At 40.2% G+C, this 22,698-nt stretch overlaps 3 protein-coding genes across 21 annotated transcripts in view; 1 reads left to right on the top strand and 2 right to left on the bottom strand.

Annotated features, from left to right (window-relative positions):
• The window catches only part of PPFIBP2 (PPFIA binding protein 2), a 111,124-nt gene extending 104,909 nt beyond the window's left edge, over positions 1–6,215 (top strand). For all 11 annotated transcript variants that reach the window (XM_030039555.2, XM_030039557.2, XM_030039554.1 and 8 more), the window contains 4 exons: positions 448–636; positions 1,039–1,209; positions 2,800–2,865; positions 3,575–6,215. In XM_030039555.2, the coding sequence (XP_029895415.1) occupies positions 448–636; positions 1,039–1,209; positions 2,800–2,865; positions 3,575–3,646 (498 nt within the window). In that variant the 3' untranslated portion in view covers positions 3,647–6,215. The remainder of the gene's footprint in view (positions 1–447; positions 637–1,038; positions 1,210–2,799; positions 2,866–3,574) is intronic.
• The window catches only part of LOC115352015 (NADH-cytochrome b5 reductase 2), a 29,749-nt gene extending 10,016 nt beyond the window's left edge, over positions 1–19,733 (bottom strand). For 2 of the 4 annotated variants that reach the window (XR_003926984.2, XR_003926983.1), the window contains exons 1-10: positions 19,315–19,733; positions 17,086–17,191; positions 16,388–16,537; positions 15,311–15,383; positions 13,552–13,658; positions 12,376–12,505; positions 10,841–10,924; positions 10,210–10,295; positions 9,263–9,362; positions 7,209–7,440 (exon numbers count right to left, since the gene is read on the bottom strand). Coding sequence is in view for 2 of the 4 variants with exons in the window: in XM_030039578.2 (XP_029895438.1) it covers positions 7,268–7,440; positions 9,263–9,362; positions 10,210–10,295; positions 10,841–10,924; positions 12,376–12,505; positions 13,552–13,658; positions 15,311–15,383; positions 16,388–16,537; positions 17,086–17,191; positions 19,315–19,331 (1,026 nt within the window). In the remaining 2 variants the exon portion in view is untranslated. Of the gene's footprint in view, positions 1–1,373; positions 7,441–9,262; positions 9,363–10,209; positions 10,296–10,840; positions 10,925–12,375; positions 12,506–13,551; positions 13,659–15,310; positions 15,384–16,387; positions 16,538–16,610; positions 16,721–17,085; positions 17,192–19,314 lie in introns of those variants that run through there. The other 2 variants (XM_030039578.2, XM_030039581.2) reach the window with 2 other exon arrangements.
• An 826-nt stretch (positions 19,734–20,559) lies between these two features.
• Positions 20,560–22,698, bottom strand: part of OVCH2 (ovochymase 2) — a 34,763-nt gene continuing 32,624 nt past the window's right edge. For all 6 annotated transcript variants that reach the window (XM_030039567.2, XM_041129384.1, XM_030039566.2 and 3 more), the window contains 2 exons: positions 22,442–22,610; positions 20,560–22,023 (listed from right to left, as the gene is read on the bottom strand). In XM_030039567.2, the coding sequence (XP_029895427.1) occupies positions 22,001–22,023; positions 22,442–22,610 (192 nt within the window). In that variant the 3' untranslated portion in view covers positions 20,560–22,000. The remainder of the gene's footprint in view (positions 22,024–22,441; positions 22,611–22,698) is intronic.

Raw genomic sequence — 22,698 nt, 5'->3', positions numbered from 1 at the left:
GAACTTGCAGCAATCAGGAATGACATTTTTTTAAATTCAAACCATTCTGAACTATTTGCAGCTTAGTGAAGTCAGAGTTCTGAAATTCCATGATTCTAGTGCTGTAGAATTTTTGCAAAAATGAAACAGAAAAAATTGTGCTAAGATTTAAGTTTACACTCTCTGAGTAGAGCAGAAAATTCTGAAAACAAACTTGTTCAATCCAAATAGAAGGTTTGATGATAAATATAAACGTGTATTTGCCTGATCATGCTCTGCATTTCTTAGGGCCTACTTTCATGTATTTCCTATTCAAACCCTAGTGAGTATCGTATCATGAGTTATAAAAGGTCTAATGTAGATAGATAGCTTAGTAAGAATGAGAAATTCCTCTGATAAGCCCTGTAATGGTTTACTATTGCAAATATTTAACCATATAAAAAATAAATATTCTGCCATTTTTGATAGATTCTCGAACCTCGCTTCAATGGTGACACACTGGCAATGCTGCTGAATATTCCACCTCAAAAGACCCTACTGCGACGCCACCTAACAACCAATTTTAATGTATTAATTGGACCAGAGGCACAACAAGAAAAAAGAGAAATAACGGAGTCAACAGCATACACACCTCTGACCACCACTGCCAAAGTTCGGGTATGCACTGCTTTCAAAAAGGAGATATTTCGGAATTTCAGGTTTCCTCTCCCCTGTCTTATAAAGAAAATAAGGGACAAACATGGGCAGCGAGAGGTCAGTTCTAGGAGGAGTGTTACATTTTCCTTAATTGTGGATACCAAAGCATTTAATTTGTATCTGTTTAAATCAACTTCTGAAATAAGCATGCAATCCCTTCTGTCTTTTCTTAGAAGAAACGCTATCTAAATGTCATTAACATCAACTCTAGCTCCCAATTTGAAACCAATGAAATTTATTTAGTTCAGAATCTACGTACTTGAAGGACAAGGATATAGCAGTAAATCAAAAAGGAGAGGCGTCTGAATGTTTAAAGGACAACCTTATTTTCCTTATTCAAAACTTGTTGTCTTTTTATTTTAGCCAAAGAAACTTGGATTTTCACATTTTGGAAACTTAAGAAAAAAGAAATTTGATGAATCAACAGACTACATTTGTCCTATGGATACAAACCCAGCTGCTACAAATGGTACTCAGAAAAACTACAGTGGATACAAAGGACTTAGTCCATTCACTGATAGGGAACTGGATCAGGTGGGACAGACAGACTGATGCCATTCTCATCTCATCCTCTCCATGCATTCCAAAGCTTGCAAATAACCAAATGTTAGCATATAACAAAGTATTTGCTACATCCGCATGAACTTACTGAGAAAGTATTGGCTATGGACACTGGAAAGAGTTCTGTACTAAGAATGTCAGGTTAATTTTTTTAATCAACATCATAATAAAATCATCCATCTTCAAGCCCTTTTTCAGGAATGTAACACCTTTACACTATGAAGATCAATGTATTTTGACAAATTAAGGTGGTGGTTGCAGTAAAAACAAGACTTTTGTACTTCTAGCTTTCATAATCTCAATAAGGCACACTACTTTTTTTCATTATCTTTATGGGTGGTTTTTAATGTAATAAATTTATTTGGACTAATTTGTACAAAGCTATCAAGTTATATATTAAAGTACAACTGGATTGTATATTTTTAACAGACATGAATCAAAGAATCCAACTGAATTTTTCTTTCATTATGTACAGTGGGGAGTAGTTACGCTTAGACAGTATATGTGAAAACAATGCATCAGTAATGAACAAGATCATTAATAAAACCAATACTTAAATAATACACTTTTGATATGTAGTAGTGAACTTGTGAATGAAACTGATGTCTAGACATCACACAGACAAATGATGAAGACTAAAAACCATCAAATTTTTATTCAACTTTGTTGTTGTGTAAAGGGATGTAAACCCTGAAAAATGGAGCTTCTGGAGGCTTGTGTGAACTTTGGCAACACACAAGAGCCAGACAGAGGCAGCTGGGGTAAACTGTCCCTATCTCCAGTGACCTTAAGTGACATAACAACAGTTTAAGCCTGATAAGAGAATGGTCACAAACTTGAAAAGACTAACTGTGAAAACAATTTTTTCATTTGCATGGTTTACTGCATCTAACATCTCATCTGTGTTCATTATCTAACCATTGTCTTTTTCAATGTACACCTTAGTAAAATTAAGTACTGTTCCAAGTAGGGACAATACTAAATCCTGACTCTAATTTAGTACGGGTGTCCCACTTGCACAGTTAAGTGTTGCAAGTGAATGCATTAACTGTGAGCCCAGAGCTCACACTATGCAGGTGGTCAAGCATTACAAAAATACTGGATTTTTCTCTAGGAGCATGGTCTTTCAATTAAGCATGACTTCTGAGCATGCAGTGAAATCACAGTGCCCTAGAACTGATAACCTTTTTATATAAGAATAGGTAGGACTGTATCATGAAGAACTCTTACTTTTTGCCTGTGAAAGAAGGCTGATAAGTGTTACACCATCTAGAAAATTTTACTCTTCATTGATAATGTCAATTTTTTTCTTTTCTTGTGTGAATTACAGCTCAAGTTTCATGGAATCAATCTTTCTTAATCAGGATTCACTCCTCTTATCTTTCAACGTGTTTTCATATACCTTATAGCATGGAGGCATTTTTGTTAATGTGCAGAAATCAGAGCTTTTAAACTTACTACAACTTCATTTGTCCAGGCACCAATACCTCCCAAAGATGCATGTAGAATGAATAAAATTGCACATACTGTCTGATTTGAACTAGTTCCTGAATACTTTTACAGATGGAACATTCAGAAGGAACAGTAATGCAAATAGGGGCTCTTTCTCAAGGCATAAGCCATCTTACGGTATGTACTGATTTCACTCTTGTTTTAAAAGTCACAACTGTATTCTGCTAGAATTCAGTGAAAGTTGGTCATTGCTGCCGGTAGTTAAGAGTAAGTGGGTCACTATTCTTGTTAAATACCTCTTTATAGCCTAGTTGCACATTCACAGTCCAAAAAAACCCTGCTTTTAAATTGCACTAGAAATTAAGTTTCATTTAGGCCTATTTTAAGTTTTCATGAACTCGGCTATCTCTTTGACCCAATGACAGTTGTTCATCCCCTTAAATGAAAACAATTCTTCAAAGATTTTGTAAGTAACCATCAAATGCCTCAATCACAGCAAAGTCTAGCAGAGGCACAGACTTGAAAATTTACATGAGCTAAAACTCCATGGAAAACAAAAGAAAACAAAAAAAAAAAACCCACAAAAAAGTTTACTATTAATTCCTGACTCTATAGCAGCTAATTTAAAAAAAAAAAAAAAAAAATCAACTGAAAGGTATCACGAAGAATTACATAACATAGTTGAGTCATATGCCACACACAAAATCTCTGTAGAGAATTTCCTCAAGTAAATAATAGTTTATTTAAAGCTGCACTCAAGAAATTTCTTTTAATTTTCTGTGGCTCTAACCCCCTCTGTTGTGAATCTGGTCTTATTACAGTTGGATTTCTTTAACTATAGGCCCCTAACTGAACATGCTTACTTGTTCACATCTTGTTTTTTCAGACAATGTTAAGCCAAGATGAAATGCTGAATGACAGCAGATTTTTAACACCTACCTTTGAAGACTGGAGATGATGTTTCAACATAACCAAGAACACTAATAATACCTCATGCCTGTCCAGAGGGGTGGCCAGGAGAAGCTTGATGCTGTGGTGCAGAAAAGCTTTACCTCTTTTCTGCCAATGAGACTTACCACATAGCATTTAATATTATCAATGTAGCAATGCATTACAGGTAACGCTCCTCTGCCCTATTTTCCATATTATGTAACGTGAAATAGGTGTTGAGAGAGAAATGGTACTCATATCCAGAGCCTGGAAAGCCAAGACTAGCAACGTTTTACCCTTTTATTCAGTCGTCTTTTACATGGTATGTTTACATACTGTTATATAAAAGATCTTTTGTAATTTTTTATTTTTATAATTAACTTGTAATGCAGGAATCATTAATACTCTTATTGTACCGTGTGGACTAATCAGAGCCACCTAGAAACTCAGATGGATGCTGGTGAGTGCAGCAGTAATGGCTCACTACTACTGCAGCCTTGCCAGAGACTGTTTCCCATAAAAGGATTTTAATCTCTCACCCCTTTCATTAGCACATCCTGCCCTCTTTTTATCCAAGTGCGTGCAGTGTAGAATGGGAAGAATGGAACATAATACTACCATCAAGCCCCTGCTTTTATCAGGAGGATGACAAGATGGCACGTTCACAAATCCTTACCTAACTCAAGAAGTTGCTGAACTACTACAAGAGGAAACGTAACTTTGAGACTACCAGGAAAACTGATGGACTCAAAAACTGGTGCTTCATTTGAAGTGATTTTTTTTATCATGTGATATTTACATGTGCACTAAGCTGTTTGCTATCAAGGAGAAATCACAACATTTAACTAACATAAAATGTAACTTTAAGAATGGTGTTTGCTGTGCTCCATAGGGTAAGGGCAACAGAATTTCCAGCATGATCCATTGTTTGGTTTTTAATGACAGTTCTTTCACTAGAACTATTGAATGGGCTCTTTCTGTACATTGACATTTTGTCTAAAATGGCTAGTACTGACAAACTTGTGCAAGCATCAGCATGCTCATAAGCCTTCTGAATAATCAAAATGGTTCAGACAAAGTTTTCTGAGCCCCACACCTGGTTGGTCTGAAACATAGTACTGGCTCTCAGGAAGACAGGGATGGTGACAAGCCTATTTTCTTTCCATAGTTACACCTAATTAAACATATGGCTGCAAACAGCTGTGGGAACTGGAGCTTACAGTAGAAACACTTTTGTAACATTTGCATGACAACTGGTGATGTTGTAAACAATATTGCTATTCACTTTCAGTTCTCTTTTCATTCCAGCTACAGACAGATTTTCATAGAATACTTCAATGCTTGTCTCCTGTTGCTAAATACTGCTCTGTGATGTATAAAACGTGACAAAGGAGCATCAGGCAAGTATCATAATAAATAGATCTGTTGCTATTCTACTGAGCTAGGCAGGCCTGCAGCACTGTAACAGAGGTAAATATGGCCTCTCACTACTTACTTGAGGGGCTGTTCGAGGGTGAAATTGTCTCCTTTACAGCAGCAATTACTTGTGGCATCTGTTGACACATGCCTCTCATGAATTAATAAGGTATTAACAAGATGATAGATACCTTAGTAAATAGGGAAACGTCAGAAAAGAAAAATGCTCAATTGTAAAGAAAAGACTTAGTATGTATATGGATGGTTTGCATTACTCTCTCCTTGCTGGCTGCAGGGTGTTGGTTTACATATTAGTATAGCCCGAGGGCAGGTCACTCCCAGCCACAACGCTCCCAAATAAAGGGGAAATCTTTGGTACTGTCCGAGTATGCAGCAAGGGCTCTTCAAGAGCTATCAGTGGCACTTTTTAAAGGTGACCTATTCTAGTCCTGACTCCATGAGCCTCTCATGACAGACCCTGCACTGTATGGTCAGATCTTGGAAGCTAAACACATGATTTTATTGTCCAAAACTGTAAAACCAAGACAATTTTTTTTCAATCAATGAACAATGAAATGATAATGGAAAATCCAAAGGAATGAGAAATCAGTCTACACATCAGCAAACTAAAAATGCTTAATAAAAGGTAATAAATGTACTAGTCAAGTACATCTCCAATCTGGCAATGCAATCAACACTACTGACCAGATTATGTACTATGGGCATCTGAACTACTTTGTCAGGTTAATTAGCCAGCAGACTGATTACAGTACCACAAATAGGATAAGCTGCTCCAACAGAAGCAGCTTTAATAACACTGTGATATTCCAAGCAGATTTTCAGATTTCTTTTGATGATGTATTTGTAATTCAGTGTGTTGTTGTGCTAACTTGGCTGTGAATAGTCAATCTACAAAACTATTGATTTTTTTAATATATATATATAGTAAGAAATCCTAATTAGCATAACACTGGCATAAATGCTTATTTTTTGACTGTTATGAATAAATTCTGAATGTTCCTCCACTCTTGCTGACTGTGGAATGATTCTAATGTAATTACACGTGGTTGATCTCTCATCAGGGACAGAATCACAGTCTGAATCCCTGTGTCTGTCTTTGTACCATTATTGCTACAAATGTAACTGATGATTAAATACAAAACCCCTATGTCAAATTTTAACTAGTAGATTCCTTTTGTTTTGCTTTAGATGAATGAAAATATTTAGTAAACATATTCATTAGCATCTGAACAAACTAGTTTTCTGGCTCAGGGATTTGTCAGACCCTAAAACAAATGTAGTATAAACTAATTCCTGGAAATGAATACACAGTACACCAGGCACTGAAGACTAAGAATTAAATGCTATGTGGTAAAAACACTAAGATGAGGCATTAGCCGAGTATAAGGCCGACTCAGCATAGCTTACAATAGGAAGTAAGAAGCCGTGTTTTCTCAGAAGCAAAGGAAATTTCTGAAACTGCCAAAAGAGCAAGCACTACACTTAAGAGAATGACATTCAAATGATGTAACACCACTGGATGGTTAAGTCTGTATATGCAGCCCAGAACTTCCATATATAGTTGGCAGTGATTGTTTAGCTCAGGCTGTTAGAAGACAGCATGAAGTGATGTAATCCTCCTGAATAAATTTCACACTAATGAGAATTTCTATTACAGTAATAAGCAATTTGCATGTTACCCAAATTCTGTTCACTTTTTCAATAGCATACTGTGACTTCTTTCTTAGTCCCTGGTAAAGGGCTGTAAAACAGCATTTTAAAAAAAAAAAAAAAAAAAAAAAGAGACTATTCTTTGTACTCTCCTTCCCCAGGATTCACCAAATGAATTACCTGTAAAGCACAGTCAAATAATCCTCGTCCAGTTTTATAGCCATCTCTCACATTCCATACCCATGTTAACAAACAAGTGGTTTTATCTCTGTCCTATATCTCTGATTACACTTAATTTTTTTTTCTCAGAATTAACATTTCATACTAACTTAAGAGGTTAGACTAAGTTACTTCCACACAACTCAAGATGATTTCTCAACTTCTTAGTTGAACATGCAAAGGTAATTATGAAGTTATGAACCACAGAAATTACATTAAGTGGTTAAAAAACACACACACCAAAAAAAACAAAACAAAGAAATACTGCGCAGTTAGTTACATACCAGTTGTTCCTGTAGGAAAATACGCAGTCCTTATGAAAAGGTATGAGATGACATCAGCATCAATAAGAAAATGTATTGCTCTTGGGATAGCCAAGTTTGTCCAGGTTGGGCTGACATGCAAACTGAATCATAGGTGGTGGTCCACACATGAGAATGAGTGTCTCACTGCCAGGGGAAGGGAGGTGGGTTTTAATCATGTCTGCAGTGACAAAGCCAGAACTGTACTTCCAATCTGAAACAAAGAAATTAAACTATTAATTTGAATCTCTGTACAGTTGGAAGACTTTTTAAACTGCATATGTTGTACTCACAAAGAAGCTGAAGAATGAGCAAAGCTGTGCCACCATCACTGCAAGCCAAGAGAGGGTTAAATCTCTCACTGAGCTCAAACCTAGTGGTCCCCTTCGACAGGGACAACAAGCATGTGGCTAAGAAGGATCTGGCTGATAAGACATGAAAGACTGTGAATAAATGATAGACTTAAAAGAAATTAGACAGCAGATAGGAATAAACAGGAAGATATCAGCTCTTCCAGTGAAGAGAGGTCACCCAGGGGCAGTTGTGCAGGGAGAGCTATTGAGACCTGTGCCATCCAACACATTGAAAAAAACATGGAAAAGAGATCGAGCGGTAAGATGACAAAGTTTGATGATGACAAAAGTTCTACCGTGTAGTTAAGTGGTAAGAGAAAAAAAAAAAAAATTAAAAAAGAGTAAAGAAATGCTAAATGATTTCAAGCAGTATTATTGAATGCATCTGTCATTTAGTGAGCCAAGTAGGAAAAATAATCCTGCCTTCACACATAAAAATATGTGCTTTAAGCTCATTTATCAGGAGCGAGATGTTGGGGTTATAAAAACAGCAGCAGTCAAAACGCATATGAAATCTTAAGAAGTATCAGGAAAGGAAAAGGGAACACAACGTCAAAGTAAAAATCCAGTTTGCCTGCATCTTGACTACTGCTGTTCAGTTCTGATCTGCTCAGCTCAAAAAGGGACACAGCAGAGCTGGAAAAGGTTGAGAGAACAAGGGTGAGCAATGTCGGGGAGACCAGCAATCTTCAGTATAGAAGAGGTGGGGCAGCAGGGTTGATTGATTGATAGATGTCTGTAAAATTAGTAACATGAAGACAGTTGGTAGGCACCTATTCACACTCTCTTCCGACACAAGAATTAAGAGGCAAATGCAAACCAGAGGAAGTAATTCTTCACACAAAAGTGCTAATGCTATGGAACCACTAACAGACCGCCAAAAGCTCACACACGCTCCAAAGGAGACACACTTAAGTTCTTACAGAAGTAGTCCACTGAGGGTTATTGTATCTGTAGAGACACATTTGGCTCAGAATTGAGAAATATTAAAGACTGGAAGAGTATCAAGGCCTGCTGATTACTCTTCTCTGGCCACCTACTCATGGCTATTGCTGACATGTACAGAACTTTGATCCTGACTCAGTTTGGCTCTTATGTCTGTTAAATAAAAGCTCAGATCACTTACAACATCAGCAAACATGAATACCCAAGTTTCAAAGGAGATTCCAGTAGAGTTCAACCTCTCCCTCCATTTCTAATTCAGTGCAACGCCAGCCTACAGTTAATGCCTTAATCTATACACATGGCAGCTCTGTTTTACCAGAATCTAATCTAGAGCTGCTGCAAAACAAAGATGTGCATGTACTATTTACAGGTATTAAGAAATTTAATGCCAACAAAATGCTAACATAACCTCATTCAGGAAATAGCCCAGAACAGCTGTAATTTTGCTGTAAAGTCCCTAAAACTGGCACATCCTGAAATACATCAAAAGCAACACATCTGACCCAACAGGAATTAATTATTAGTTCACACTTTCTAAGGCCCACCTGGTTTGGATCACTTTTCAAAACAGGTGTTGTGGTAAGGCTTGTTTCTGAGGGGTTGGGGGGTGTCTATTGTTTAAAAGTGTTAAGACAAGATGACCTGATATTATAGTAATGGCCCCTTGAACAAGAGCAAAACTCATGACTGTTCTACAGCGACGAGCAAAGGCATTTCCAGCGTGTACCAGTAGCCTACCTTGTGGAGGTCTGTCCAGTGTATACCAAAGCGTGAACTGATCAGGATGCCTCTTAGCAATGTCTTCTAGCTCAGCTCTCAGTAATATATCTTCTTCTGTCTGCAAAACAAGACCCCTGTTTAGATCCAAACCATCTCAAGATGCTCTCTAATGTGAGCTTATCTGAATTCAACAAGGTAACTCATTCAAACCAAGAAAATTTTTTTTTTCCCCTTACATGATAGCTATTATCATGATAGGCTTCTGTAAATTCAGACTGAGAATAACAAAATATGAGACTTAATAGTCACCTAAACACTGTCTTAAAGATGGCAATTAGAACAACTTTTTAATCCAGGCTAAAATCACAATGAGCTGGGTTTGTCTCTGACCCTGGCAAATATGGCCCTGTACCAGCATGGTGAAGGTAACTGTAGACACAGATTAAAGGAACAAAACCCTGTTTCCTTGAAATCAGTGAAGGAGCAAAATGAGTAGAGGGATCAGGATCTGTTCACACTATTTATTCCCTAATGTACTCCCTAATTCCTACAAGTGAAACCATGAGGAGCCATCTTCAAAACAGATAAAAGATCATGGGAACTATGACAGCACCACACAAGTATTTATAAAATTATGGATAATTAAAATTATAAAGTTATGGATAATTTTTTTATTCCATTTCTCCTTCTTAAATCATTTTAACCCAAGACAATATATTAAGAGCTTACATAATAACCATTTCTTGCTCCTCCCTATACTGGTCATTTTTAAATGGGCTATCTCAGATAATATTTTCTCATAAATGGTTGGGTGAAAATACAAACCCAAAGACACCAGAAGAGTATGAAACATGCAGAGCAGTGTTTTCTCTAGGGGTCAATGTCCCATCAGTTTAAAAAGCTCAGAGGCCAGCAAAAAAATTAGGCCATTAAAGAAGGACAAACAGACAAGTCAGCATACTCACCTGATTAGCAAAAAGAAGGTAACATTTTGTGGAGTCCTTAGGATCATTTGTGATACGACGAATCAGCTGCAACATTGGAGTTATTCCTGTTAAAAAAAAAAAAGTGGTTAAAAAATGGGCATTTCTTCCCACGGCTGCAGTTTCAATATTAATGCTGCCTTCCTTCAGTCTTCAGTGGGAGCTTAGTTTGCACAGGGCTACATACCTCTAAATTCTTAATCCATGCCAAAATGCAGAGGTTGGGGGTTTCTATTATTACAAATCGTTTCAGAACAAGAACAAAACCACAGTACTTGTATCTGGGGCTTTCCCCTTCAGCATTCTCTATCACATACAGTAATTTTACCATCAACACATTCTCCTAAAATATTTTTCGTCATTGGGACTGAAGCTCAGAGAGATGAAGTGACTTCTCTGAGGTCACATGGTAAATCAAGACTAAAACTCTGAAGTAGCTAGCTCCCAGGACTGAGCTCAAGCCACTGGAAAGCCTCAGTGTTGCCAAACACTCATGAAAAGAAATACAGGTTTAAGTGCTCTGCTACTAAAGTACAGTGTTTGATACTCCCCACGTGCATCCATAAAGACATCTTCATTCTCTAGATATTCCATATGATGAGAATAGTTTTACCTGTTCCTCCAGCTATCATCCCAAGATGCTTTGCAAACTTTTTCTCTGCTTCGGACTTCTTATGGGGCTTGATAAGAAAGGTACCTAGAAGAAATAGTCAAAACCTGTAGGTATGTTAACCCCCAAACATGGATACAAATTCTATGGGAATAAATTACTATAGCCTACCAATTAATTAGGACAGATCTTCTGGAAATGCTAAATGGACTCAGCACAGCATTGAGCACAAAGAGTAGAAACCTCTGTCTCTGTAAACCCCAATCTTAGCTTTGAACAACTGATTTACTCCTTCCCTGCTACCCAACATCATTTATTATAAACTCAAGAATTCCCACATCGCTGCCTAGAACACAGCTCGACAGCTGTGAATGTTAGTGGTAGCTAAAGCTAATCACAGCCCCTACTACAGAAAAACAGGTTTCTTAGGCCATCTTCATCATCCTCACTTGCACCATGGATCTAGCCATTTGTGTGCATCCACATTCAATGGAGTTGTAATTAAACCAGCATCAAGCAAGTACCCTGGCAAAGATTAGAAATCAGGAATGTTGGAGCCTTGCATACTTTTATCAAGTACTTTATTATTGTAATTCATTTCCAGTTAATGAAATCCCCATGACACTTGCAGTCAGCTAGGCAACAGCCTTCTAGTCTCCTGTGGTGAGAAGACCTTGCCAATTTCTGCTCTACACCTGGGTATACCATTGCTTCCAAACTGTCACAAAACCAGACAGTTCATAATTGAATTAATCTCCAAGGACCAAGCCAAATGAAAAGCTCATGAAAAGTATTCTATATGAAAAGCACTTGACATTACTAGTTACAGATCTCTTAAGACTGGAGTACAAGCTTTCTTAGCTACTACTTTTTATAGCAGCCAAACATTTGTAAAACACGCATCGTTCGTTTCCCCTGAGATATAACAGATTCATCAGTATATTACTCATAAAAGGTCATGATCCAGAGAAGCACTGATCACTTATCCCCCTGAAGTAACAGTCCCTCTCAGTCAAGATCAGTGCAAAATCTTTCACTTGCATCTTGAAAGAGAATTACTTCTCTGAACTTATTTCCTCCTTGTCAACTCAGACCTGGTCTAATCACAAAATGGAGCTGGCTCTCAGTCAGTGGGTTATTCAGTAACAACACTGAGATTCTCAGAGTGCATTTTAGGCCACAACCTCCCTTGTTTAAGAAGTATCTGGAACACCTCCCTCCATATGTATAGCTGAGGTATTATTTCCAGTGCAGCCTCCTCAGTAATACAATGCAATAGCGATTTTTTCTGATTTAATTATATGGTCCCAGGAGTGAGACAATAACCAGCTATTCCTCACAGGAAGTAAACACAAAGTACTCTTTCCCATCACAGCAGCTCTGATAGGCTCTTGGTCAAGACTAGGAAAGGTGGATTTTTCTCTTTCCCACTTTTTAAAAAAAGATACTCTACAAAGTTGTCAAGTTTTATAAAACACCTCTGAAAATAACCAATACAAGTTCCCCCCTTTTGCTCTCCCACCTTCATGTCACAGTACCTGACCCCTTATAGACAAGGAGCCCATTTGGCCCTCTGAAATCAATATCATCTCCAATCTTCATGTCATCTAGGTACTGGGACATCTTCCCACCTTCTGGAAACTTGGGATTCACATTTTTGTGGTAGACCTGTAAAAACAGTAATTTGTATGATACCAACCACTAGCTTTCCTATAGACAATATTACTAACTGTAGAACACAATATTGCAGGTCTGAATTTAGCATCTGAGAAAGAAATTGCAACAGTTCTTTGCTCTCAGTTATCTGTTGCGCCTTGCAAGGAAGCAGCCAAAGTAAGTAAAGTGCTCTGCCATGCATGTTCCTATGCTCTCTGCAGACAGCCAGGCTAATAGGAATAAGTGGCGGGCAGATTACATACTGGTGCCCTCATTTCACTATCGCTCCAGCAAGAACCTTATGTCACCCCATTTTTGTAGTCACTCCTTCTGAAAATAGCATTGCTGCATCTTTTCTTTTTAAGGCTCTCCCAGAGACTCCAGCCACATGATAGCTTCTTCACCTTTCAAAGCACATAATAAGCATTAAGTAGTTAATAACCATTCACCATACTTGCAACATGAAGAACAGAGCACATGAAAAAAGCCGAGATTTTTGCCTAAGGACAAACTCTACTGTAGAAAAGGCTTAGAAAATCCACAAGTCCTGGGATCAAATCATCCTACATTCCCTAGCTTAAAGGATTTCCCTTGTTTCTGTATCCCATTTTCTTAATCAATAAACACATCAGCAACAACTTCTGATGCTTACAGACGTGTAACTGCAATCTCTGTAGCGTCACCAAAAATAGCAGTTCTTATTGACTTGTTTTCTACTTACAGCTATTAGCAGTATTAGTAGCAGCACAAGCATCTTGAGGCAGAGCGATCGCTATTTGTGTGTTGCCAAATAAAAGATACTAGGGAAGGTCCTGCAGTACTGCCAAGGAAGTGATTCCCTTCTCCATCTACTCTACCTCTGCTGTCTCTCAGTGACATACAACAGATACACAGGACACAACTTACTATTCAAGGATAATGTGAAATGAGTTGTTTGCCATGCAGTCATCCTATTTGAAAGAAGATCAATCAAAATAAATTCTGTATTTCACTAAAATGAAGTACTTTCCTTCCTTCCAGTTAGCAATTTATCTATATTAAAGGAAACCAAAATTTACCTTAATAATTAAATCAACATAACCTTTTGTCTCGTCACTGGAAACTGGGGTGTAGGCTCGAATCACCAGATTACCATCAATTTTTGCAGAAAGATAAACATGTTGGCCTAAGGAGAAAGAATTACAATCTGATTATTTATTTTTTCATCCCTGAAGGACAAGACAAGAGAGAGACAAGAGAGAAAAGCAGGTATTGTAACCCGTTAAACACAAGCAATGATAAAGAAAAATCTTTACCTTGTAAATGCTGTATAAAACATCTAGTCTCTTTTCTTTTTTCAGCAAGAGTTTCTGGAGCACAGGGTAACTGAGGAGAGCTGGTACGTTACAGAACCAAGGACAAGATACGAGTAAAGGAGGAAATTTATAGTAAAATAGTGATACAGAAAGTTTGTTGCTCATTCTCAAGTGCTCTCTGTATTTTGGGTTCTGCTGTTCTCATATTCATTAATGAAGTGGAAGTAAGAACACACCAGTTCACACAGGCAAAGAAGTAAGTATTATGGTTTAATAGCAGCAATCTCTCAGAGCAAACTTCCCAGAGATTCTGCACCAAGACATCAAGAACAAAGCCTCGGGCCATATTCCTTCTCCGTAACTCCTGCCTCTGTAACGCTGAGGCTTCCACAGCATTGGACACTGGTGTCCACAGAGACCTCTTTGCCCAACCTAATGCTCCAAGAGGCAGACTCTAAAAGGCACCCATTTCTGCTGATTAAAAGAATTGAAAACTCCTTGCCAAGAGTAGTCTCCTCAGCCAGACAGCACTAATCGAGAGAGTTGTATGGAAAAACCAAAAGCAGGAACAGTGCTGGCAGAAAACACTTTTGTTTTTAGCAAAATGATCCTGGTAAAAAGCAGAAGGCAGGAATCTCCCAGGAAGTAATCTGGCCCATACAGTTTCACGATCCGATTCCTAAATTCTTAAGAATAAAGTCTAGATAAACACAAGTATTGCAGGGCACATCTCAATTCGTTTCTCATTTGTCTAGTTAATATGGACAGTTCAATTATACTTTCCCATACAAGACAGAAGAGAATTTGGAGAAAGACTGCCGCCCTTGACAGGCACATGCAAGACGGACATGCTCACAGCATGGAATGGGAAAGACCCTGACACTTGCCATACAGCAAGCGAAACAGTGAAACACAGTACAGAACAAACAGGGCTACATCTGCCACATCTGCAGATCAGAAGACCGTGCCTGAAATGAACATCAAACATCAAACCCTAGTCTGAAATGAACATCATGCTACAGAAAGCAAGACAAAGTTGTATGTAAATCAAACGTAAGTGCATGCACAGAATAGTTAGTTACAAGCTTCCCAGCAGAAGAGTTGTTCTCTCTCATTTACAAGTGCAACTGTATTTATCAAAAGCATGAGAGCAGCTGACAATAAACTGAGGGCACCAGATGGAAGTCGAATGCAAATAAGAAATATGAAAAAGCTTTGACAGATACCATTGTTGCTTATATCCCGACTGGTGATGAATTCCATCAGACTCAGTTCAGGTGCTTGTTCTAATCTACACCATACAATTTAACACAAGCAGAATAAAGCACACACAAAAGACGAGAAATGCAACCCTTTGGGAAACCTGACGTTTCTCTTCGACACAGCAGCATTCAGATGCAGCTTTTTACTCCTTCTTTTGCTAAGCCTTAAATTCCCAAACAGTCAGAAGTCCAAGAACTATGAGTACAGTTATAAAACCTAAAAACAGAAATATATGTAATGAAGTGTTTTCAGTACTTACCTACAGGTAATCCTAATACATGATCTGGTGAAGGTAGCCTAAATCGGAATTTCTTAGTATCATGACTGATTTCCTAAAAAACCAAGCAAACAAAATCAGAATGAGGTCAACATCACCACTGCTTTGAATTTCAAACTCTACTCAACACGATGTGCTTTAGTAAGCCTGTTTTTTGTTAGCATGCAAGCCAAATGCTAGAAAGAGACACAGAAATGGCTTGGAAAAATAAAGTTTAAATAGATCAGAAGTTTTGGAAACAGTCTTTTCCTCTTTAATTCCACACGGAGTGACTTTTGCCTGTCTGCGCAATCCCTACAGCACCTTTACATAAAGAAAATCTGGAAACCCTCTATTGCCCAAGGCCAGTGAGCACATTTCATAATTTGTGGCCAAAGATCAGGCAAGACAGGATGTGCAGAAGCACAGGCTGCTAGGATTACTTCTCACTGAGGCACACCAGACAGCAAGCAAGGGAGAAACACGGCTCTAAACTAGGACTTGCACATACAAAGAAACGAGCCTCCCCTCCTCTTGAGACAACCGTTAACACCGTAGTGTAGGCATAGCTGCTTTTAAGAATCCTGCTCTACCCCAGGGAAACCCCAGCCCGGCGGCGGGAGTCACAGCCGCCCCTTGAGGGCTCCGCGCACTTCTCCGGCCCCGAAGCCTGGGGCAGCCCATGACCAACCGCCCCTCGGACTCTCCCAACCAACGGCCCGACCGCCCCTCAGACACCCCCCGCCCCGGCCGACGGCCCGACCGCCCCTCGGACTCTCCCAACCAACGGCCCGACCGCCCCTCAGACACCCCCCGCCCCGGCCGCCGGCCCGACCGCCCCTCGGACTCTCCCAACCAACGGCCCGACCGCCCCTCAGACACCCCCCGCCCCGGCCGACGGCCCGACCGCCCCTCGGACTCTCCCAACCAACGGCCCGACCGCCCCTCAGACACCCCCCGCCCCGGCCGCCGGCCCGACCGCCCCTCGGCCGCCCCCCGGGCAGCAAAGGGTCCGGCAGGCCCGGCCGCATGAGCCGGGACGAGGGAGGGGGTTCAAGGCGCGCCAGGCCGCCGGGTCACCTCCTTGTCCACCAGCCGCAGCGAGTATTTAGCGAGGGGGTCCCGCAAAGTGACGGGGCCGCTCGCCCTCCGCCCCGTCCCTCTGAGCAGCAGGAGCAGCAGCAGGGCAGATGCAGCTACCACGACCACGGCGACCGCCACAGGGGCATCCTGCGAGGAGAAAGGCAGGCGGTCAGGGGAACGAGCCCGCCGCCCCCGGGCCGCCTCCCTCCCGGCCCCTCACCGCGAGCGCCTCCATGGCGGCAGCTGCCCAGCGAAGAGGCACGGCCCCGCTCCGCCCTCTGCCGCCCGCCCCGTCCCGCCGCGGGGCTCCGCCTGCCGGTGCCCGGCCCGCGTGGGGCGGGCCCGGGCCCAGCCCCGCAGGAGGCGCGTAACGCCTGCTCGGAACCGCGGCCCCTCTCGCAAGCCGGGCCGAAAACAGGTTACCCTAGGAGACGGACTCCCGTTTGAGGTGTCCCTTTCGCAAAGCTACGGCGTGGTTAGGAATACTTGGCGGTTTACCAGCCTTCCACGTGTCCCGCGGGCGGGTCTCGCTCGACGGCGAGGACCGCGGGAGCGTTTGGGACAGCAGGGCCCGCGCCCCGCCGTGGGAGCGCGGCACTTACACCGCGGGCCGCTGCAGGCGACCAGGCCCGCTCCGCCCGAAACAGCGGGACAGAAACGGCCGCAAAATCCGGTGGCCCTGGGCGGACACGCACCGGCTGTCGTCCTTCTTCCTGCCTCGGTTCTCGTTGCCTTCGTGCTGAGCAACGGAAAACAGCGGCACACGAGTTCTGGTCCAGGCCCGGGTTGCCGCAGTCTGTCCTGTAAAGCAGCAAGTTTTAAGTTCAAGTCCTCTAGGCAGAAACAGCGCGCGGCCTTAAAGTCTAACAATACAAGGTTCACAGGTAAAGACGGCATCGTGCAGTTTCATAGGCAAACATCCTCCCTCAAGTCTGCAAGAGGTCCAGTCCTAACGAAAGGCCGTTAAGGCTGCACCAACATCACAGGTAAAGACTGCACTACAGTGCCAGTGCGCCCAGCAAGGGGCACTGCTGGTTGCCTGCCTTTGCGTTTGTGACTTTCTCTGCAGACAGCATGTGCAGCCCACAGTCTGTGTTGCAAACTGCTGGCAAATGACCGCTTAACTCAAAGTCACACCGCAAGTGTGACTGGGGGAACAGAAATTATTTCCTCATTTATTCCCTATCCCCTGGGCCAAAATTTTACGTTGTGACAAGCAGCACTAACAAAGGATTTAGTATCTATGGTCTTCAAATTGCTTTAAGAAAAAAAAAAAGGGGAAAAAAAAAAAAACCCAAAACAAAACCAAAAAAAAACGAAACCAAAAAACAACCACAAAAGAAACTTAAGTATCATTATTTCCTCTATAGAGCATAGGACAGTAGCACACAGTTTGGGACAAACACAAAAGTCAATTAAAAGAAAATACAAGTCTTTGAAGTCCAAGCCCACGTCACAAGGTTCAAAATAGTTTATCTAAAATAAAAGCATTCCCATTTCACACAGACCTATCTTTGTCAGGAGAAAGAAAAACTGATCAAACCTATGGGGAAGGAAGGAACGCCAGGAATAATGCCACAGTATGCCAAGCTGTAGATGGCGATACAAGGATAAGGTAACAAATCTGATTTATTAGTTTTTGGAATGCTTGTCTTTTATGTGACTTGTAAAAAGACTGAAAGAAAAAGGCGTTCAGTCTCCTGTGCTACTGAAGTACTGACTGTGGAAGACCAGAGAATTAATACCTTACCACATTTTTCTAAACTTTTTTGTTAATACTAGCTTTCCTCACCTGAGTTCAAAAGCAGGGGAACCACTACCAGCATGCTACATATTACTGCTCTGTTCCCGAAGTAAATAAACTCCTTGTATCAGTGTCACACATAGCCACTGTCCTCAGAGCATTGTAACTGAGCCCAGGACTTCCGGGCTGAATGACCCATTCTCCATGATAAAAGAAGATATTCTCCCACTGAGGTGCTGTGACTTCTTTTTTTTCTGACAATATGGTAATGGTATGGCTTGAAACTTTTACGTACTTTGCTTTCATCAATGATTTACCATATATCCATGTAGCAAAAGGCTCAAAACTCAAGCAGAATAAAGCAGACCAAAAATGGTAAGGACAAGAAACATTCAGATTTCTCAGTCAGAATTTATCCTGAAGGATAAACAGGAACAAGTGAAAGATAAATAGGAATTTATTCTTTCTTCTTTTTTAATTTTCAAGACAGGGCTTTCTGGTTACTGTGACTAAAAATTGCACAGCTATGCAATTACCAGTGGTTCTCTGAATTGCACTATTGATAGGAAGTATTAATTTTCCCTCAAGAACAGGACTCTTCCTTGCCTTCAGTAAGAGAAAGGCAAGTAAGGGGTTTTATAGAGCTTGAGACACTTTTAGCAGTATTTCTTGTTTTCTGTATTAACTATTCCTAATGCTCCTTCAATTTTTGCTGATTATTTTCTTCTGTGCCAGAGGCAGGGTTTTGATCTACATAAAACTGTTGGGGTTTTGTTGTGGTGGTTTTTTTCTTCAAAGTACCAAGCCTAATTCTTTCCTTTTGTTAACTTGTCTTACACAGACATAATATCCACAAGTTTCTCTGGTGTTGCTGTTAAATTCACTCTTTTGAAAGCATGCAAAGAACCAAGTCTAGTCACTTCAGATGAAGAAATAACAGTCTTTCTGTGTATCCAACACATGACAGTAAATGGATTCCTAAGTGAGGAAAAAAACCTGCCCTTGTGCCACTTGTCCTCAAAAACTACAATGGAAAAAAGGCTAGGGGAAAAGAGAAGAAAACTGGGAGGATCTCATGAGAACATAGTTCTATACTACCACCTAAATACTATGATTTTCAGATCCTTTTGGGCAGAGGAACTGTGGAAGAAAAGAGTCAGGAAATGTATGGCACGCATACCTCCAGGCAGAGTACATCTAAGGAAGGTGCTATTGCGCCTCTGGCTTTATCGGGGAGGTCACAGGAGCAGAAGCAACCCAGAACAGTACGATGCAGTAAGCCACTATGCTGCCTTAGGCTGGAAAAGGAGAAGATAGGAAAAGGCAAAGTAAAAGAATTATGAACCAAGAACTCAGAGGCAATGCCACAGAGATCAACAATGTTTTTAACATCTTTTGTTATCTATATAGCCAGAACCCAGATTTCAAACAACTGTTTCCTTTTCTGTACTATTGCCAGACATGCATTAACAGTGGACATACACTTTCTATTTTCTGATTAAGATCTTCCCTTTCCAACAAAAGTTATAAAAATGCTCTAATAACCACTCCTGCAAAGGCTATCTAGGTGCATCATTGGCAATGTAGTTGGACTCCCAGCATGCATGCCCACGCGCACGCAGGACTACCATTTCAGAGCTAAGCAGGACTTATGGTCACAGATGCTCACGTTAACCAAAGGTCAGAACAAGATATTATTGGACATAGACTTTTATTCTAAATATTTAGCACAGTGCCAATGAACAATGCAATGAGCCTTCATTTCCTTCTATATAACGTTACAAAGAAGATATTTTTACTTACGTGCCAACAGAAGAAGGTTTATATCCAGATTTTAAGCATGCAGGGAACCTGAGTCTACCTCAGTACTCAGGTAGGCTACTAGTATCCTACCTTTTGACTGTAGGGTTCAGGAAAGCCTCATATAACTGTCAAGAATTAAAGTGGACTTCATATAAATTTTGTAGAAACTAAAATATAATTCCATTACACGAACTCCATTGAAAGTAATTTTTTATTTTTTTTAAAATCAGATTTCATTTCCATCACAAAACAGTTCACATTATTGCTAAAAGATACTGGCAGCTTACAATAGACTGCAAAGATACAACAAATAAAAGCAAAATCAGACTGCTTGTAAAACCATACTAGGAGAAACACAAAAGGTCAACATCATGCAGTCAAGCAAAAAGTAAGTACCCTAACAATCAAATCAAATACAAACAATTTAAGATAGCATTCTGAATATATGAAAGGAATTTTTTTAAGACATCTCAATTTATCAGCATATAACCACTGCATTCAATAGGGCTAGCATAGCTGATACCACCTGTAGTTCTCCCCCTACCTTCTTATTTTTCTGAACACACCCACTTGATATCCTTGTATTAAAGCAATAAGTAGATAAAAACTTAAAATACCTGTAAAGTCATCTTGTTCCTGTTAAGCAAAACAGAATAGCAACCAAGTGATTAGACAGATCTGCTCCCAGCATAGTTAAACTGATACGCTAATGGCAACTTCCACTATAACTGAACATTAACAGACTTCCATAATGAAAAATTACAAAGAATATTTTCCCTCCATTGCTCTCTGAAGGTGTCTTCAGAGAGTTTATCAAAGATAGAATGAGCATACTCTATCAATAATGTAATACAGCTGTGCCTCACACTTAATCTGAATTTGTCCATAGTCCTTCCACCATGAAGTATTTTCATAGTTTGACGGAAAGCTCATGCTCCAGATTATTTTGTGGGCTTTTGCCTAAAACTTTACAGTGAAGAAAAGAAACTGGTGAAAAACTTTTACCGTATTCATTTGGGAATGATTAGAGAGAGGTAGAGAGATTATTTTTTTCCCCAGCTACAGAATAAAATTATATCTTTAAAAAAAATCAGAAGGTCTAAACTAACGTCATCAAAAAAGTAGGGTTACTGGCATCAAATGCATGTATGGGAAACATATCTCTAAAGATTTTTACCATTAACAATCAACAGAAACAAAATGAGATAGCTTTCTTACTTTCTAGTTATTTTCTGGACCACTGAGTCAAAGAAGGATTATACTTGTGTTACCTATTGTACTATCATACTGATCTAGGTTCTAAACACTGTGTAAGCAGCCATTTGGGCGTTAAACAAACTACTATTTACAAGTAAATGTGCTCAGTTTGCAGTATGTGGATTACACAGTACCTCTTTAATTACATGTATAGATTAATTAGGATAGCTGTCAGTTCTTGCATGCTGCCAAAAGCCCTTGGCCTGTAACACTTGTCTTTTCAAACACTTCTATCTGTTTAAACAACACGCAATTTGTTAAAACAGGAACTGTATTAAAAATATCCTTTTCCCAGCAATTGGATTGATTCAGTTCACTAATGAGTAGACAATGTTCTGCTGCTGCTCAGAATGCACTACTACTGCCACTGCCTAGGTCCTCTCAGAGCCAGACGTAACACTCTCATTCACCTTAATGGAAGGATGACTGACTGCCCCTTCAGTTATTTTACGCAGGCACTTATTTAATCTCATTTCTGCAGTACTTTTACACTCTCCAGTACTACATTCAAGGACATGCTTGGCATATGGTATATGGTGGTTATTTTCCCTCACTTTCCTTCTAAGATAGATTAATAGAGTGTCAGAAGCCTGCAAGTAACTTGTGTCTGCCCCAAGCACACGCATGTAAAGCCAAAGTCTCAATTCAGCTAAATCAGCAGTCAATTCACCAGGATAAGTATCAGCTATTTTGGGATCTGTTCACCAATCATGAACTAACACACTCTCACCAAATTTTGCTTTCAGTGGCCTTTGTGCTTTGGAAGTGTTTTACAATGTGGTCTGTCAGAACCGTTCTTTTGACGGTCACACCATGAAAATGGGGAGATCTACAAAAAGGAGAAAAATAAAACAGGGTAAACTTTGCGAAGATCGTCAACAAAGGCAGGCTGTAAACTTGTCAAAGTGGACTCAGCTGTCATCTCATGTCAGTTCATGCCTCCCTACCTCCTCCCAACCCTGAGAAATGAAGCAGCAAAGCAGCAGTAAGGAAAAATATAGTCATCAACATGAGAAATGCAATAGAGAGAGCAATAATAATATATCCGGAAGAAATAAGATTTTCAGAAGTGACTACTGATTTAGATTCGTCTGTTTCTGGGCATTCAGCTAGGGGTATTTTAAACAACCAAGATTTCAGGAAGTGCTGGACACCCAAATATAAAAATGGCACCCTAGAAAAGACCTTGAATTAAGCATCTAGTAATAGCAAAATGATTCATTTAATTGTTTTGTTTTCATACATACCACTACTATTAACACTCTGCTTGATCCAGTCAACAAAACCACCAACATTTGTGTATACTCCCGGGTAGCTCCTCCTTCCACAGCCCAAACCCCAGCTAGTGATTCCATGAAGGGTGTAAAATCCCGAGTTATCTTCTGAAGGACAAACTAGTGGGCCACCAGAATCACCCTGCACAAGGACAAAGGAATCTTGTTATGAGCTAACATCACTCCTTATGTTTTAAAATTATCAGTTCAACTACGAGAGGTCTCAGCTG

Source organism: Aquila chrysaetos, chromosome 16 (genome assembly GCF_900496995.4).
Source record: "Aquila chrysaetos chrysaetos chromosome 16, bAquChr1.4, whole genome shotgun sequence".
NCBI lineage: Eukaryota > Metazoa > Chordata > Aves > Accipitriformes > Accipitridae > Aquila > Aquila chrysaetos.
The sequence above is the reverse complement of the archived record's forward strand: the minus strand, read 5'-3'. Positions and strand labels throughout refer to the sequence as shown.